Raw genomic sequence first — 19,230 nt, 5'->3', positions numbered from 1 at the left:
GATATTTTTCATGTGGCTTTACACAAAATGGAAAATCCCTTACGGTACTTCCATACTGAATGTGTCATCGCGACGCTCTTTGACCTTAGTTTGTCTTCTGACTAAAAAAGAAAATGGTCAATACTCTAAACTGTAATCAGAACCATCGGAGGAAAATATTAAAACTTTTAGTCTGGAGTGGATGAAATCCCAGAAATTATAGGTAAATGGAGAGAATCCTTCGTTTTTAATAAAACAAGGGAGTTTCTGTTTTAATAATAAAATATTCATCACGGGAATCGAGAATTTCGACAGTCTTTGCCTGTTGTCGACAACGACACTGGCAAAACATCAAAATTTGTGATATAAATGGCCGTATTTCTGTTTGCATTTAAGTAGAAGCTTAAATTTTGCACATCGCCATGGGATTCGATACGAGAATCCGTTCCCGAGAAAAAGGGGTCTTAGCAGACGGACGGACAAGCAGATAGACGGATAACAAATGAAAACTTTTTTCGTGCGACAGGATTTGAAATTAAAACTTAAAACAGTGAAACGTTGCATCTTGCCAAATTTCATGATTATAGGTTAATGGGAACTAAGTTACATGTTTTTATGAGCGAATAGGCGAGGATCGAAATATGTGATATGAATGTCCAAATCTTTTGGTTACATGTATTACAACGCTAAGGGACTACAGATCTTAGTGCTGGACATACATTTCAAGTCGGTACGTCTGCCTCTTCCTCAGAAAAAGGGTTTTTAACAGTCGGTCAGACAGGCAGACAGACAGCCAGCCAGCCGGCCGGAGTGGCTGAGCATTTCTAGGCGCTACAGTCTGCAACCGCGCGACCGCTACGGTCGCAGATTCGAATCCTGCCTCGGGCATGAATGTGTGTGATGTCCTTAGGTTAGTCATGTTTAAGTAGTACAGTATCTGAAATAAGTGACAGTTCAACACGAAAAGTAGTCTATTTCGCATATTTTCATACGCTTATGTCGTATAGTATTATTTTTTGGGGTAATTCTTCTGATTCAAAAAGGGTATTTTTGGCTCAAAAACGGGCTGTTAGAGCTACGTGTGGTGTAAGTTCGAGAAGCTCTTGTCGATCCCTATTCAATAGTCTGGGAATTCTAACATTGCCCTCACAAAATATTGTCTTTAATGTCGTTTGTTGTTAGCAATATTAGCTTATTCCCAAGAGTTAGCAGCTTTCACTCAGTTAATACTAGGCAGAAATCAAATCTGCATGTGGAATGCACTTCCTTGACTCTTGTGCAGAAAGGAGTACAATATTCTGCTGCATCCATTTTCAATAAGCCACCACAAGAACTCAAAAATCTTAGCAGTAGCCCAAACACTTTTAAGTCTAAACTGAAGAGTTTCCTCATGGCTCACTCCTTCTATTCTATCGAGGAGCTCCTGGAAGAGCTGAAAAATTAAGCAAATTCCAGTGTTACATTGTTGATTTTCTTTATTTAAACTTACGAATTGTCGCCTGAATATGTTTCTTATATTTCATTTTATCTGTTTCTACTATCGTGTTATAATTTCATGTATTGACCCGTTCCGTGACCATGAAGACTTCTCCTTAATTTGGTCCCACGGAACAATAAATAAATAAATAGTTCTAAGTTCTAGGGGACTGATGACCTCCGCTGTTAAGTCCCATAGTGCTCAGAGCCATTTGAACCATTTTTGAGACAGACAAACGGACAATAGAGTGATCCTGTAAGGATTCCGTTTTTGCAGATTGAGGTACAGAACCCTAAAAATCATATTTGAGAAACAAGAAACAACCCACTGTCTGTTGCAGACGCTGGAGAAGTGCGCCCGCGAGCTGGTGGAGGTGATGGGTGCTGGCTCCAGAGACGTGGAGTTCTTCGACCTGCTGGCTCGCTACGGCACTGACGTCATCGCTTCCTGCGCCTTCGGCCTCGAGACGCACAGCCTGCAGAACCCGGACCAGGAGTTCCGCAAGTGGGCGCGCCGCCTCTTCGTCCCCACGCCCGCCCGAGGCCTCATCGGTTCTTTCTGCAACGTATTCCCCTCTATTGCCAACACCTTTCGGGTGAGTGGTCGACTGATCGTACCCCGGTGCCTTAAGATATTGTTTGCCGAAGGTAGAGCTCTGCTAACCCGAGGAGCTGACACGATTGTCATGTCTCTGGTTCAGTAAAAAGTACATTTATTATTTCCATATTAAACGTAAAACATCATTGACGACTGCTTCCGTAACTGCCTTCATTGCGGAAGGACCCTGGCTCTATTCCCGGTATCCCCTCAATTTTTTCTGAGTTGAGAAGATCTGGAACGGGGTCCACTCATCCTCATGGAGCTAGATGAGAAGCTGCTCGAATAAAGAAGCAGCGGCATAACTACGATGCGTCTACTGGCAATAGCGATAACACAGATTGAGGACACGTTGACCGCATTCCTCACGATCGTAGGTCGCTCATCGTACTGCCTTGTAGCCAGCAGTCAGCCATTCGGAACACCCCTGTCCTTGAGTGTTGCTTACGCTTACATCAATGAACACCATTCTATCGGTCGGCGAATGTCTTTAGTTGTTAATGAAATATTGCCAAAACAAGAAATTATCACTTGCACATACTGTGTCTCTTTAGTGTCAGAGGGTACGGGATCGTAACCTAATACTTTGAGATAAGATACTAATGGTAGGAAATTAAAAAGGCGATGCGCCGCCGTCGAAGGCCCAAATGTGCACATGGGCACTGCTGCGATAAAAGCGACACTGATAAAGCGGCCGAAGGTTACCAGCTAACAGCTGAAGAGTAACGCTTAGCCATGTTGTGCCGCTGGTCCCCCTGGTCATGTCACCGTATAGAGACGGTGAATGTAAACAAGTCTGCCTTGATTAGCTATTTTAATTTTGATGTTTTTTTTTTACAGTGGTGACTGTTTCATTCATTGTTTTGTTATGTAATAGCGTAAACTTCATATTTGCCACTTTCTTCTTTTGTAAATTTTTATGGTGTCTCTTTAAGAAAAAAGAATCTCCGTACACTGGGAACACTTTTACCAACGCTGGCCGCAATTTATGTGTATTTAAAGCATAGCTTTAATCTTTTCTCTTAGTACCTCGGAAGTGAGATGACTGTGTGCCAGGTTAAGGGGCTACCTATATATTTTAGAGTTGCTCTCTACTTTTCTATCAAAGATAAAAAATGTTTGTAAATGTTTCTTACATTATTATTTTAACTATGGACTATGATTTTTTTTGATCGTATGGTGACCTGAGGATGGTACTGTGCACCTAAATCTGTAGCTATTAAGGAAAATTAGAAATCTTGACTACCGAATAGAACAAATACATTTTTCTGTTGTATTGATCGCTGCTCCAGCCGCCAGTAGGTCGGAAATATGTAAATTAATAACTTGTTTTATTGCCATGAATAACTTATAGCTTACAGCAATAACACAACCTTATCTCAAATGGTCTACATCTACATACATATCTGCAAACCACCGTGAAGAACATAGGAGAGGGTACTTCCAATTTTACCACGTATTACGATTTCTTCCCATACAGCGAGCGAAGGTACATTTTAATTCATCCAATCAAGTCTTCGCGGTCCACCCTGGGAAGCGGCAGTATGTAGCTTGATTCCTCCTTTTACACCGGTTCTTGAACGATTGTAGTTTTGTTTTCTCGGGATACTTGGCACCCATCCTCAAGCATCTGCCTCCTCAAGGTTTTTCGGTATTGCCAACACGATTTCCTAACAAACCTGTGATTAATATGCCCCGTTCTACTTGGTGTGGGGTTCAACTTGAGCAACTGGCTTTTGCTTTGCTGTTATTGATTTTGCTAGCCAGGAGCTTTCCATTAATTCTCTTTACACCTTTTATGCGTATTTTAAGTATGGATCTAACTCCATATTTTGTATGTTGGTTGGAGTTTTATTGTTAGACGCTCATATTGCCTTGTGAAGTAATTTTAATAAACGACTACTCAAATTGCACTCTAGCTATTAAATTTACGACTTGGTTAGTCATGTTCTCTAGCTATAGTGCCCTCCGCTAGCCTCAGATATTTCTGTAAATACGAGACGTATCCTGCCCGTCACCAGCAGTTTTGATTTGATGTGATTTGATTTTATCAGGGAAGAAAAACAACATTGGTCAAGCCCTCTGCAGCCCGCACCGAAACAGAATTTATTGTGCCGTATCATTCCCTGTGTCTCTAGCAAAGCTAACGGATGCCATTGAACAGTTCTAGGGGGCCCTTTACCAGTGCTTTTCCAGACACAATTTCTTCAGGTCTGGTTGATCCGAATATTATGTGTCTCTTAATCTCCAATGCCTCGCGTTCGAAAATCAAATGTGATGCGGTTTCCTCGCCCACACCACACATCCTACATTTGGAGTCTTATTCTATTATCCCCATTGTATGTGGTGTTTTTTCAAATTCCCATGACCTGTCAATAGTCCAATCATGAGTTTCATTTCTCTCCTGTTTATGCTCAAGATTGATATAATTCTCAATCAATACCACGCCGTTTTTGCTTTTGGACCTTAGCCCAATATTCTACATGCTGTCTCCTTGTTCAGTCTCGTAGTTTTATTTTGCTCATCGCCTTGGTGATTGTCAGGACAGGTTCCGGTTCAATAAATGGTGTCATCGCCCCTATCCTGGCCAACCTATAGGTTTACTCATTACTACTAATCCCTGAATGACCAGGGACCCAAAATAGGTTTACCTTATTGCTTTCCCCTAGCTCCAGAAGGACTTTGTGGCATTCTGCCACGATCTTTGATATTGTTGCAGAGGCTGCCAGTGCTTTCAGGGCAGCTTGGCTGTCTGAATAAACCTCTGTAGCACCTCCGCAAATTCTTCTCCACACACACACCCTGATGGAAGATATTTCTGCTTGAAACACAGTGGCCATCTTCTCTAGAGAGACTGCACTCTCCAGCCTTGGCTGCACCCAATACATCCTAGCCCCAACACCTTTGTCTGTTTTCGAACCGTCAGTGAACCAGACTATGTTCCCAGTACAGTGTCGAAATTTGTTCTCCCAGAGCTCTCTACTTCCACTTACTACATTGAAAGGCTTACTGAAGCAGATGGAAGTTATTATATAGTCGTTCGGCATTTGACCAACCATATCTGTCTGCCTCGCTCAGTATTTTAGTGTGAGAGCCTGGCTATCCCAGTGAGTCCCAGTTTTTTCCATCTTTAACCTGTGTGCTCCACCTGCTGCCTCCATCTTTACCCATAGGTGTAATGGGGGCATGTTCAGCATGGTACCCATCCCATCAGTGGACGTGCTGCTAATTCTGCCTGTAATAGCTAAGCAGGCTAATATCTGTTCCTTAGCAAGCTTCTTAGCAGCTACCTGCTGTTCTACCTTTTTCCAACACACTGTAGGCCCATAAGTGATCATAAGTCTTACTACCGTGGAGTGTATCCAGTACATACCCTTGGGGCTTAAGCTCCAGTTTTTAGCACAAGCTCTCCTGGTGCTCATTATAGTACCTTTCGCCTTGAAACAGGTGCTCCTTACGTGAGGGGTCCACAATAGTTTTTCATCCAGGGTTACTCCTATTTCACTATCCCCTGCATTGGTGGAGTTTCATCGAGAAGCTTGAGATTCAAATATGTGTGTCGGATCTGCTTCCTCGTAAATGGTACTATAACAGACTTCTTAGGGCTGACCCTTACATCCTGTTTTCTGCACCAATTTTGCATAATGCACTGTGCGCCATAGCTCTGACTTTACTTGAAAATTTGCAAAGTACTACTATGACAAGGTCGTCTGCGTATCCCTGGCAAGATTACTGTCTAGAATTTAATTCTACACAGTGAGTTAATTCACCACAAGGTTCTACAGTAGAGGGGACAGGACCCCTCCTTGTGAACTGCCTTTGGTGATGCTGATTATCATTTTTCTCATGCACCTTGGTGCCTTCTACATTTTACCACTAAGTATGGCTCTAATCCACCTGCAAACGGTAATCTCCAAGCCATGCACCTCTGCTGCCTTAACCATGGATGCGAAGGTCGTGTTGCTAAAAGCCCCTTCGATGTCCAAGAAGATGCAGAGGGCTATTTCCTGATAGTGTAGAGCTTTCTCCACCTTCCCAACAAGATGATGGAGTGCATTTTCACACGATTTTCATGGTTGTATGCATCTTGGTTTATGTGTAGAGGGACCCTAATTAACCTCCTCTCCCTAAAATGCACGTTGACCAGTTTGTCTAATGTTTTAAGAAAAAAGGAGGACAGACTGATTGGTCTCATAGCCTTGGTATGATCAATTCTCCCTGGCTTTGGTATGAAGACAACCTCCACTGCACTCCAGACGTTAGGAATGATTCCTGCTGCTAGGCTAACCCTAAATAACCTGCATAGGAATATTGTGAAGTTCACTCCTGCTTGTTGCAAGAGCTCTGTAAAAATTACATCTGAGCCAGGTGACTTGAACAGATGGAATGTGCCCACCACCCATTGGATTTTACTATGGGTTAACACATTCTCTGGCAAATTCCCAGTTCTCCCTTCGAATACCTAAAAACGATATCTCACAAGGAACTCTTCCTAGTCTATGTTGTCTTCAGAGTAGATTGATGAAAATGAGTCTTGAGATGTAGTTCCAGCGTTTCATGTGCTTTCCTTGTATACTCCACATCCTCTTTCCTTAAAGTTCCTCCTAGGTAAGTTGGTATCCTAGTGAGGATTTTATGAAGACTGGCCTGAACAACCGTACCCTCTACCTCCCCACAAAATACCTTCCAGGACGCCCGCTTTGCTTGCTAAATTGCAAGATTGTATTTGACCTTCTCGCAAGGTTAAACAGTCTTCATACCTGTTTCTTCTGTGATTTCAGGTTGTTGTTCCACCAAGATACTTTCCTATTCTTGCACTTCTTGGACACTGAGCAATTGTCGTGGTATGAGGTCATGATGGCAGAAGTCAGTGCCTCTGCTACCTTCTCAAACTCTACCGGATTCCTTATCGAAGTAGTGACCTCCGATACGCTTTAGTTGAGGTCCCTCCTGTACGCCTCCCAGTCCATTTTCCTGGGATTCCTATAGGACATGGTCTGTTTAATGCCCATTTCAACCTCGAACTTAATATACATATTGTCTGATGAGGATGGCTCTAAAGCCACATGCCATTGTTTGACATAATTACCCCTCAAAGTGGAACCGAAGGTTATGTCAATCACCTCTTCCCTTATTATATTCCTGAATGTAGATTCTGTGCCCTTATTGAAGATCTCTAAGTTATTAGCTAGAAGAAATTCTAGAAGGTACTCACCTCTACTGTTGGTGTCAGTGCTGCCCCACACTAAGTTGTGGGCATTAGAATCGCATCCAACCAATAGTTGGCCCCCCTGTTGTGAACATGCTTTCATCAGTCTCCTCACCTCCTAGGAAGGAGGAGCACTGTCCTCGTAAGGAAGGCATGCTGAGGTCATTACAAGCTCCCTCGTGATACCTTCCTCACGCTGCCGCATCCTGATGGTCACTAGGTCCCTAGAACAAAAGTCCGCCATCGACATGAAAGGCATTCCATTTTTTTACGTAAATGCACGTTCTGGAGTTTCTTATATTGCTAGCATAAACCAGCTTATCTCTAGTGCCACTGAGACCCAATACATCCCCTTTATATAAATAGGGTACCTGAATCAGGACTCCGTCCATTTCTTGTCTTCCCAGAAGACGATTCACGGCAGCAGTGGCCTTTTACTGTGTTGCAGATTTATCTGCAGCACATTCAGGCTCCATCTTGCGGCCATTATCGCTTAAGATGTCTTTGATTACCCTCACTGGAACCTGCGAGAACCCCAAGAATAGTCTCAGGTACCATTCTCGCATTGCCTTCAGGGACTTCTCTCTGGCTGCCACCACAAGGGTTTTGCTGTTTACTGCAGCCTTCTGGTTGATTGCCTTCCAACCCTCTGTCGAGACTTTCAGGTTTTGAGACCCTATTTTCTCAGTCAAAGTATCTGGAGAGGTATTGTAGGGAGTTTTGGCACCCAGATTAATGTCTTTGCTGTCCTGATGAGCTCAGCTGCTGTCTTTGCCAGCAACTTCGCATCCTCTCACGATGATATTAGGGGCACCTTTTTCTTAAGCCAGTCCACTGTATCCACCCCCTCACAGACAAATATAAGTGCAGCGTGATCCAGATAAACTCTCTTGAGTTTGGGTCCTGGACCAGCATCCCCCCCTTCCAATCTTCTCAAAGAGAGCCATCTGCACAAGCTCCTTCAACTGTGAGGTGATCTCGACCAGTGGATAGCCTTGCTGGATAACCACCACGCTAAAAACCGAGACTGCAGTACTATAGGTCTGTTTCCATATTTCTTGCCTCAGCTTTTTCTGGATACACTTTTCCTGAGAAGTGGAAGTCTTAGATCCCTCCCTTGTTCTCTTACTGCCAGCCCTCAGTGTGGAAGGGGTTTGTACACTCCCTTCACCCTGGGACAGTCTTTTCTTGGAGGTCTTGGGCTCAAGCCCTTTTAGTTCCCTCCACTTTTGTTGAGGAAGCCACTCTTTTCCTTCCATTAGATTTTGGTCTCTAAGAAGTTTCGTTCTCTGAACCCCAGACAAGTCTTTGATCTTAATCTGGTCCAACATCTTGGTAACCATTCCCACTTCTTGAACAGATCTGTCCTCCTGTTCAGCTGAGGGGATGTTTTCAATCAGTTCCAGCCCCGATGTTTGGGTGTCTGAGGTCTTAACTTTCCCCTCAGTATTGCTATTTTCTTTGTGTTATTTTTGTCCCACGAGGGTTAGGGATCCTACCAGTCCCCACCATGGAAACTCCACGCGGTGGATGGCTAATTATTCAGGGAAGTCGCCCTGTATCCCTGAAGCTCCTTTCATGACACATCTTCGCATGTGCCACGCACCCCTCAGATCGCATCACACCTTGGGTTGAGTACTGAGGAGTTGGGAAAGGACAAGGAATGGATGTGGGATGACAGGTCGTTGTGGGCAATACTTAGTCTGGTTCATCGGTGAAGACCTTACTGACCATCGGTTTCCACAGCCGGCATAGCCCTCAGCTTCACAAGAACACACAAGCCTCTCCATCCACACAGACAGTACTACTTCAAGGTGGTGTCCCCCAGAGAGGCACCAGCACTTAATATATCTGCATGTATAGAATTTTGACGTTAATATCTACATGAGAATATTTTATGATGTGTATGGCTGGTATGCATGACTATTAATCAAATAAATATTTTATTTTTCTTATGTATCACCAGACCTGTTATAGATTTTGCTTCAGTTAGTAGAACTTAGCTGGTTACACGACTGTTTTTATTTGTAACAGATCTGAAGATGACAGTAGCTGAAAACGCTAATAGTGAATTATAAAAAAATTGTGTGATCAAGGCAGATCTTATTTTTAAGTGCCACAATATGATCATGGATAATTTACAGACTTTATGTCTTAATTTGATAATATCGAAAGACTTGTGGGTGTTCTGTAAATAATCTCCTTAGTACACTGACTACATTTTATCAGTAGCCTCTCAAAGAATCGCAGTCTGCGACATGCATTAGCTAGTCTGAGACTAATGAATTTGTTGCATTTCATATCCTCATAAATTGTTCACTACCGGTCTCAATGTATGTGTTACACAGGTGCATAAAATGTTCAGCATATTTCAAATATATCTGTTTTGTGTCATACAATGACACAGAAAGCTAGGACCCTACCAACCAGTTTGCTTTCAGTTCCTATTAGGTGTTCATACATCAACGTCTTCATTACATTCAGTAGAAATAAAATACGGTGATCACGGTGGCCATGGGACAGGAGTTTCCCTTCCGAATTAATGATTACGGTATCTGCTGTCGCCGTGTCCCACCAGTAGGAGCTGTACTCTATTTTTTAGAATGTTTCTTTCACGAACAACTTGATAGCTCCCAAGTGATGCGCAATCGTCTCCTCAAATTTTACTCTGAGAACTATTTCTTTTTGAGAACCTTCATTGTTTCTCTCTGTCATAAGCTATCCAGGTCAGGTAAATTGTTGTCCACGGCGATAAATATCTTCCAGTGCGGACGAATCCTGTTGTCAAGCTTTTTTCTTCATATTTATTCTGTTTTCCGTTTTGTATTCTGCTGCACCAAGCATTAAATGCATCTTTGCAAATGCATGCGTCTTCCCCGTGGACAGGTCACAGAAAACTGTGTACTGTGTTTTGAATTAGTTCCTCTAATGTCGATGCAGCAAGTAGTTGTTTGTTATTAAACACAAACCATTTAAATATATGTCTCTTACACATATCGCTCAGTCATAAGTCGAAATATCATAAACATATAAAGTTTCGAATTATTACTTGATAAAAATATTCGTTTTAGAATTATCTTCTGTGTAGGTTTCACCCGAAGGCTTTCGGACGCTCTGCACCTGTAAAATAATTCCAGTTTTCCAGAGACCATGCACCAAGTATTTTGACCGAGATATTCCGTAATGGCATAATGTTTTCGCCATTGGAAAGACCATGTACAATTCTGCTTTCACATGAATAAATTCACAGTTGATACTATGAACCACGTGGCTCACAGAAAACTAACCAAGAGTATGGCGTGGCCAATACTCAGGGAATAGTTCTCTCAGATTTTTATACGTTACATTCAAATTTGCTTGTTACTCTGGTTCAACATTTCCCACGAAGACATTCAATTTTATCACTTTACTTGAGGTAAACATCCAATAAATAAATAAACTCAGAAGAGTAGGATGAAACGAAATGCAACTTCGAGAACTGACAGGCTGTGTGATGTTATTTCAGTGTTTAAAATATCTAGTCAAATTTATAAAGAACTCGGCAGTATAAGCACACCTGCTAGTTTGGTGTTGCATACCCTCTGCTGCCGATGCATGCATGATTCAGTTGGGAAGCATGAACAAATTGTTGATTCTTGATGTTCAGCTACTGACAGTGAGAAGATCTGGTCATCTTGCTGGCCCAGAAAGTAATTCATCATCATGCTGGCAGTTCATAAAGAAACAAGCATTTGTGTGGACGAGCATAGCCTGCCGAAGAATGCCACCACGATATTGTGGCATGAGCGGTAACATTTGAGGACGCAGGGTGTCCCTGGCCCACAGTTGTGCTGGCAGAAGTCCCTCAATCGCTACCAGCCATGACCTAATGTCATACCTGATGGTACTCCACACCTCAGCAACAGGAATAAAACCGCTGTGCCTCTCCAAAACACTGGAAAAGTCGGACCTCTCCCCACGCCGACGGTGGCCATCTGGGGGTAGGACACAATCGCGATTCATACCTGAAGAAAATGCGATGCCATTTATTACCAGTCCATGCTTCCTGGTCATAGCACCATTCCATTAGTAAATCACAATTCGGATTTCAAAAATGCTGTTCCACTGAGACAGCAATATAAAATTTCACTGTCCACATTATGGAGTCTTTAAATAGTAAAATGTCACTAATAGTAATATTCTGTGACTTCTCCTAAGCATTTGATTGTGTGAACCATGGCATTATGTTACAGAAATTACAACGCTATGGTATAAATCGAATAGCTTATGAGTGGTTTAAGTCATACCTACAGAATAGGAAGCAAAAAGTTTGCTTATATGGGTCATGTGATTTAAATAAATTTGCCACTTCATCTAACTGGGATGAAATTACATTAGGTGTTCCACAGGGTTCAATTATGGGTCCCCTTCTGTTCTTGATATATATGAACGACCTCCCTTCCTATCTGAAACAGGAAGCTGAACTGACACTGTTTGCTGATGATACAACCATCATTATTAATCCAGTAAAAGAAACTCCAATTGAAAATGATACAAATAAGTTCTTTGGAAAAGTCATTAATTGGTTTTCTGCAAATGGGCTTACTCTAAACTTTGAATAAACACAGTACATCCAATTTTCTGCTGCAAAAAGTACAGTTTCTTCAATAAATATCACACATCAACAGAAGTCAGTAGACAGGGTCGAGCATACTAAGTTTTTGGGTGAACATATAGATGAGAATTTTAATTGGAAAATTCATATTTTGGATCTTTTAATGTGACTAGGTTCAGCGACTTTTGCAATCAGAATAATTGCAAAATTTTGAGGATATAGAAATTAGTAAGCTAACATACTTTGCATACTTTCACTCTCTGATGTCATGTGGAATAATATTTTGGGCTAACTCAACATTTAGACAAAAAGTATTCACTGCTCAAAAATAAGTGGTAAGAATAATGTGCAGGGTTCATAGTCGCACATCTTGTAGGCATCTTTTTAAAAGATTGGGAATTCTTACAACAGCCTCACAGTACATTTACTCACTGATGAAATTTTTTCTCAACAACATGGGCCAGTTTAAAAACAACAATGACATTCATGATTATAATACCAGAAAAAAAATGACTTACACTATCCTTTACTCAACCTATCTTTGGCACCAAAAGGGGTAAAATATGTTGCTAAAAATTTTCAGCAAATTACCAGATGAAATAAAATGTCTTACAGGCAACTGTAATAGCTTCAAAAATAAATTGAAATCGTATCTCCTTGACAGCTCCTTCTATACTATAGATGAATTCTTGAATAGAAATAAATAAATCTATAAATATAGCATATGCATTCTGTGCTATTTAGGGGAATGGGGTAAATAATAGAAATATTAAGCTTTAACTCTGTATCGTAATATATATATATATATATATATATATATATATATATATATATATACAACCACATAATAAACAGCTGCATTAGTTAGTTAGTTGGTTGCGTGTTCCATTGATTAATCGCACAGTACAATAGCTGTCATGATGTGGAACGTGTCAAGTGTACAAGAAATGCACATGTTGCACATCATAACGGCTATTGTAGTGTGCGATTGATCAATGGAACACGCAACCAACTAACTAACTAATGCAGCCGTTTATTATGTGGTTAACAGCAGCCTATGCATGGGACAGTGATTTCCTTGTCTGCTTCTGCAAGTTACCGACCAGTGGTACGATGTAACACAGAATACTGAAGGGCATCCATTACTGCTTGTTGGATGGCAGGTGCTGATGTTAAGGGGTAACGATATGCTTGGGGCACGATAGGTTGATGCTTCCTTATGGCCCACCAGGCCCTCCACAACAAATATGCCTGCACTCACGATGCCATGCAGTCCAACAGCCGTGCACTGCCACATCAGAATGTGAGGTGTGGGATTAGATAGTTCCATGCTTTACTAAAATTTGAAAAATTGGATAAAAAAGCTAGCAAGACACTGAGAGCCTCGCAGAAAAGTAAAAATATTTGACAGCACCTGCCAGTTTTCGTTTACTTAAAAGCACAATATTGCAATTGGAGATTTATGTCACCTACATGTCAACTGTCGAAAGGTGGCATTGACTTTGTTCTTTATTGTTAGTTCGGTTTGGGTTGACAGCGGATGAAACAGCTCTTAGGTGGCAAGTATACATAGCTTACAGTGATGGTAAAATTTATATTCGAGATAATTATTTTCATCTTAAAACTGTGTACTGTGAAATTAAAAAAAATTAAAATGTGATAGAGCTTTTCGTTAAATTACAGTGAAATGAACACCCTTAGTTGCATACAGACGTTGATGTAAGTCAACAGGGCAGTTGAAAATGTGTGCCCCGGGTTATTCGCGGCTTTACCACCGACTCCCGTAAGAGTTTGGGCACTGTTTGTGCATCCGCACAGAAGAAGTCGGTCAAATGGCCGGTGAGCCTTAACTATATATATATATTAAACATTAAACATTAAATACATAAATATAATTATGTAGATACTGTTAAGATAGGTGATGATGCTGATGGTATATGGAAATATTGAGGTTCACCATGTTCGCTGGAGATAAAATGATGTTTACTGTACTGGAACCATGAAAAATTAACAGAGGCAGTTCATAATGGATGGCGATTGCAAAAAGAAACAATAGGATAGGCAGGGATAGACCTAGGATGAAGTATTGTTGGCTGTGGCTGACAGGAAGCTTATATGTGGGGAGAAATTTTATACTTGGGAACTGGGAGTTGGTTGAAGTTCCAGAGGGATAGGATAGATCAGGCATGGGGGTGTGTGGGCGGTGGTACAAAGAGCAGGGTACTTGGATTGGTGAGTGCCTGTTTCCGTATCTGAGAGGTCAGCGTGTCTGCTGGCCACATGGAGGCACCGAGTGAGGTGGCGCAGTTCTTAGCACACTGAACTTACATTATGGAGGACGACCGTTAAAGTCTGCATGTGGCCATCCAGCTTTAAGATTTCCGCAATTTCCCTAACTCGCGTCATGCCATGACGGTTCGTTTGAAAGGACACGACCGATTTACTTTCCCATCTTTGAGGTAATTCGAGCTTGTGCTCTGTATCTATCGCCCAGGATGTCAACGAGACGTTAAACCATAATGTTCCTTCCTTCCACGTAGATGCCCTTGGTTCAGTTCCAGCTACCAGGGATTTTCTACCCTTGCATCTACATACATACTCCACAAGTCAACGTACGGTGCGTGGCGGAGGGTACCCTGTACCACTACTAGTCATTTCCTTTCCTGTTCCATTCGCAAATAGAGCGAGGAAAAAACGACTGTCTATATGCATCCGTATGAGTCGCATTTTCTCTTATCTTCGTGATCCTTACGCTCAATGTACGTTGGCGGCAGTACAATCGTTCTGCAGTCAGCTTGAAATGCCGGTTCTCTAAATTTTCTCAATTGTGTCACCTTCCCTCCACGGATTCCCATTTGAGTTCTCGAAGCATCTCCATAACACATGAGTGTCGTTCGAACCTAGCGGTAACGAATCTTTTCCCCGATGTCAGAAGTCAAACGGGGCGCACTCAGCTTGATTAGGCCAATTGAGATACTTGAATGAGAAGCAGGGCTATAAGGTCTGAAAATTTGACAAAGCCGAGAAGCGGTGAGCTAAACCCATACGCCTCTAGAACTCATTCCAGGTAGAGAACGGCACGCCGGCCAGTGGACATTACATGGTTCTCCTTTTCTTTATGTTGGGCGCTGATTCTTGCTTTTATAATGTCGTGTTCTTCCCAGTCACATTATTTCTTGGCGCAGTGGACGCATTTTCGCTGTGCGTCGAAATCGAAGTAGGACTACACAATCCATATGACGTACAGGAACATCATTCATGGTGAAAGTGTGAAGTTCTCTGTGTGGTAGGCTGCCACACAACGTGGCCCCATCAGACTCTCGCAATTTTTCCGTGGATAGCACTACCCATGGTAGTGGAGACAGTCTCGTTACTACGCTCGTATTTACGGTTATTACATACAGAATGCCACCAAACAGTGCGACATGAGAATTGTATGGCAGTCTTCGATTCTTAATCTGAAGTTGTCCTGTATGTATCTAGCTTACATGTAGAACTAGGCAGTAAACGACGGCTGGTTCGAATATCGAAACAATATCGAGTATTAAATATCCGGGCAAAACTTAAAGGTCCACAAAAAATATTTAACTTCAGGCATTATTTTCTGTGCAGATCCATACAATATCTCCCGACGTGGATGAGTACTTCACCACTTTGGTGAAGGACGCCATCGAATACCGAGACTCCCACGGAGTGTCGAGAGCAGACTTCCTGCAATTGCTCATGAACTTGCGGGACGACCAGAACACCGACAAAACACCAGGATCAAGTAAGTACCTCTCAAATTTCACTCTTTGCGCATCAAGCGCTTCGATCTTACAGATGTATCTACAACGCTTATTTGAAACGAAATGAGAGAAAGAAAATAAGAACCAGCAACCAGAAAAAATGTCGACTCAAAGTGAGGATTATTTGTCGTAAATAATTGAAAATGAAGTTCGCGTAATCTTTATTCAATCAATCCTATAGAAGCCATAACGTATTGTATTGGTGGAGAGAAGCGGAAACTTTGTATATGTCAACGAATGCTTTACAGCTACTTTCACTCTGTTTAATTCTAGATGTTTATGCTACCATCCGTCTACACAACCGTACGTTACTCTTACATATGCAGGGTGTTCGAAATTCCCGTTAGAAACATTTAGGATTTGTGGTGGTGGTGGTGGTGGTGGTGTTGTTGTTGATGGTGGTGGTGGTGGTAAGTTCCTATGAGACAAAACTGCTGAGATCATCAGTCCCTAGGCTTACACACTACTTATTGGTACTTAAACTAACTTACACTAAGGACAACACACACGCCCATGCCCGAGGGAGGACTCGAACTTCCGAAGGGGGGGGGGGGGGGGGAGGGGAGCCGCGCGAACCATGGCAAGGCGCCCTAGACCGCGCGGATACACCGCGCTGCTGGGATTTGTAGTGGGGTGTGTGTACTTAATATTTTGAATAGGAACCAATGTCCAGAAACGTACCGTTTCCGTTCTACGACGATTTCAGTTCAGATCCTTAACTGTCCACTTCTGCTTGAGGAACTGAAGTGAGCGTGACGCAGTATAATTATTAGCTAACAGTTCGAAAGAAAACTTAATGAAACATTCATTTATAACTTAAGCACATTTGTTTGTGTTAACATTTAAACATTGTATGTTTTCATTATTCCGAAGCAAAAAAGAACCCAGCGTATTGTATGAACAGAACAGTACTGATGCTTGGCGAATTGAATTATGTGCCACGCAGTACAGTTATTATGCAACAACTGGAAAGGAAACGCAACGAAACTTCTATTTATCACGTCAGCACAGTTGTTTGTGTTAACATTTATACGTGTTTACATCATTCTAAAATGAAAAAGAACCGAGCATACTGTACGTACAGCATAATAATAATGCATTACAGCAGCGGCTCGATGTGACGACCACCAACTTTGTTACAGACAGTGTACCTACGAGCCTGTTCTGGTACACCCTCTCCATCCCACCTGGTGTATCTTCAATTTCTAGTGCAGCGACCAAAACTCGTGGTAGCAGATGTTCCTCTATCTCTCCAGGAGCCTCGTAAATTGAACTTGCCATGCGATCCCACAAGAAGTAGTCCATAGGAATCAAATCTGGCGATCACGGCAGCCACGCGGCAGGACTACCTCGGTCTATCCATCATTCTGTATATCGTCTACAGAAATCTTTTCGAACCGCACGTGAGAAGTGAGGTGTTGCACCTTCTTGCTGAAACCACGTATCCTGACGGACATTCAGTGGCACAACTTCAAAGAACGGGTCCTATAGGCCGGCGTTATATAGGAGGGTAAAGCGTGCAAGACCAGTTAGCTTGAGTGGAAGCAGGCATGGCACAATCACACGGCCGTCCAGAGTACCAATACCAAACCGGTCCTGAAAACGCCGAACAAACGTGATACGAGGGTTTTCGTCTGCCCAGACATGGCTGTTTCAAGAATTCAGAACACAGTCGCTAGTGAACTTACATTCATCTCTGAACCGAACTCGACGTGGAAACAGGGTTATGTCGATGCAGCGATGCAGGAACCACGTGCAGTAGGCAACGCATTGTAGAGAACCGACTGGGCCCACAGCGTTGACCATTTGTAAGTGGTACGAATGTAACTGATGCTAACGCGGAACGTCCCAGACGATACTGTGGCAAACACCAATTGAACGCGCAGTTGTTGATGTACTCGTTGACGGATTCTCTTCTTCGAAGTTGGGCTTGTGATATTGTCGTGGAGCACCACAGTCCTCCCTGCTGACGGTGAAGGTACCTGTTTCTCGGAGCTGCTGTGTCACTTCGGCAAAAAGTTTGTGCCATGGCTTGCTACGTTGCGGAAAACGTTCGTGATACAGCCGACTGGCAGCTCTTCTGCTACCTCGAGCTTTGCCATACACAAGGAACATGTCTCTCTATTCCGAAAACGTGTACCGAACCATGTTTACTGCACTGAATAGGTCCCACAGGAAGGCAGACGTTAAGTGACATCAGCTGATCGCCCGATTTAGTACACGTCATCTTGTCTACCGTGTTGCATACCAGTACAAGCAGCTCTGAGACTTCTGTCTTTCCCTCAGTAGACGTGGACGCGTTGCACATCTGAACCGAAACCGTCGTAGAACGGAAACGGTATGTTTCCAGACATGGGTTCCTCCAAAATATTATGTACTGACTCCCCTCTACAAGTCCTAGTAGTTTGTAAGGGTAATTTTCAAACACCTTGTATTAACAATGGCTCCGATACACGTTACTAATGCCAGCCTTAATTTACAGTTACTTGTTGTAGTCATACCTATTATGTTAAGTATTTTTTGATTGCGAAGAAGTACGTACAGTGAGACACCACTTCACAGCACCACTGGAGACTAATTCTTGTCTCTTAAACAAATTACAAACCCAAACGACTTGCTGCGGTAATATTTACTTACGTTTGTCACCCATAAAAAACGAATTTTTACCTTTGTTGGCTTCTGCCTGATTCATCTGGAAGAACAGCCACCGAATTCAGTACAGCCCTGGGCTGCTTGAAGTTAGCTGTTGCAGGTACTGAACATTACAAACTCAAACGACTTGCTGTGGTAATTTTTACGTATGTTTGTCACCCATAAAAAATAAATTTTAACCTTTGTTGGCTTCTGCCTGATTCATCTGGATGAACAGCCACCGAATTCAGTACAGCCCTGGGCTGCTTAAAGTTAGCTGTTGCAGGTATTGAAAGTAACAGTGTGGAAATAAAAAGTGAACTTCAATTGAAACACCGATTTTATTGGAGAACAATCTGACAAACCCGGCATTGCCCAGGTTGTCATTTTGCCAGTTTTCTATTAGGAACTAAAACAAAAAATGAAGTTTGTAGTGTAATATTGAAAAAATTCATTTCCTTTCAAATTATGAAACAGTCGTACAAACATTCTGGACAGTTTCTGTGCGCTGGGCGCAGCTGCTTCTCATCTCTACAACTCGATTTTGTAAACGTATCTATGGTAACGCCTCTTCATAAGTATACACACGACTGTTGTTTTCGTCTACAGACGTTTGCGCTTCACAGTTGAAAGCTGTCAAAAGCGGTGCCAAGTGTCAGGGTTTCTCTTAAGTTGACTCCACTCTAGGATTGTCTTAGTACTAAAGAGTAAATGTACTAAAACTTCATGCTTACGATACCATGATATAATTTTGTAGGTGCATTTAGCGGCATATGCGGTTACTGGCAGCGAAATATATTGCGAATAGAGTTAGCAGCACAGAAGTAACAGATGTAAACGACATGTATGATGCAGCGGTTTTTCACGCAGCTAATTGTTTATGACGTCGTATCTCCTTAAGTATGATAGGTAGGTGGTGTCACAGCCATTGCTGCCTGACGGTAAGGAATATGTG

General features: G+C 42.3%; 1 protein-coding gene across 1 annotated transcript in view; it reads left to right on the top strand.

Moving 5' to 3' along the window:
- Positions 1-19,230, top strand: part of LOC124615764 (probable cytochrome P450 6a14) — a 117,869-nt gene that overhangs the window by 73,744 nt on the left and 24,895 nt on the right. The window contains exons 3-4 of the mRNA XM_047143859.1: positions 1,797-2,051; positions 15,469-15,625. Of these exons, the coding sequence (XP_046999815.1) occupies positions 1,797-2,051; positions 15,469-15,625 (412 nt within the window). The remainder of the gene's footprint in view (positions 1-1,796; positions 2,052-15,468; positions 15,626-19,230) is intronic.

Source organism: Schistocerca americana, chromosome 5, assembly GCF_021461395.2.
Source record: "Schistocerca americana isolate TAMUIC-IGC-003095 chromosome 5, iqSchAmer2.1, whole genome shotgun sequence".
Classification (NCBI taxonomy): Eukaryota; Metazoa; Arthropoda; class Insecta; order Orthoptera; family Acrididae; genus Schistocerca; species Schistocerca americana.
Note: the sequence above shows the minus strand (reverse complement) of the source record. Positions and strands in the feature narration are given on the sequence as shown.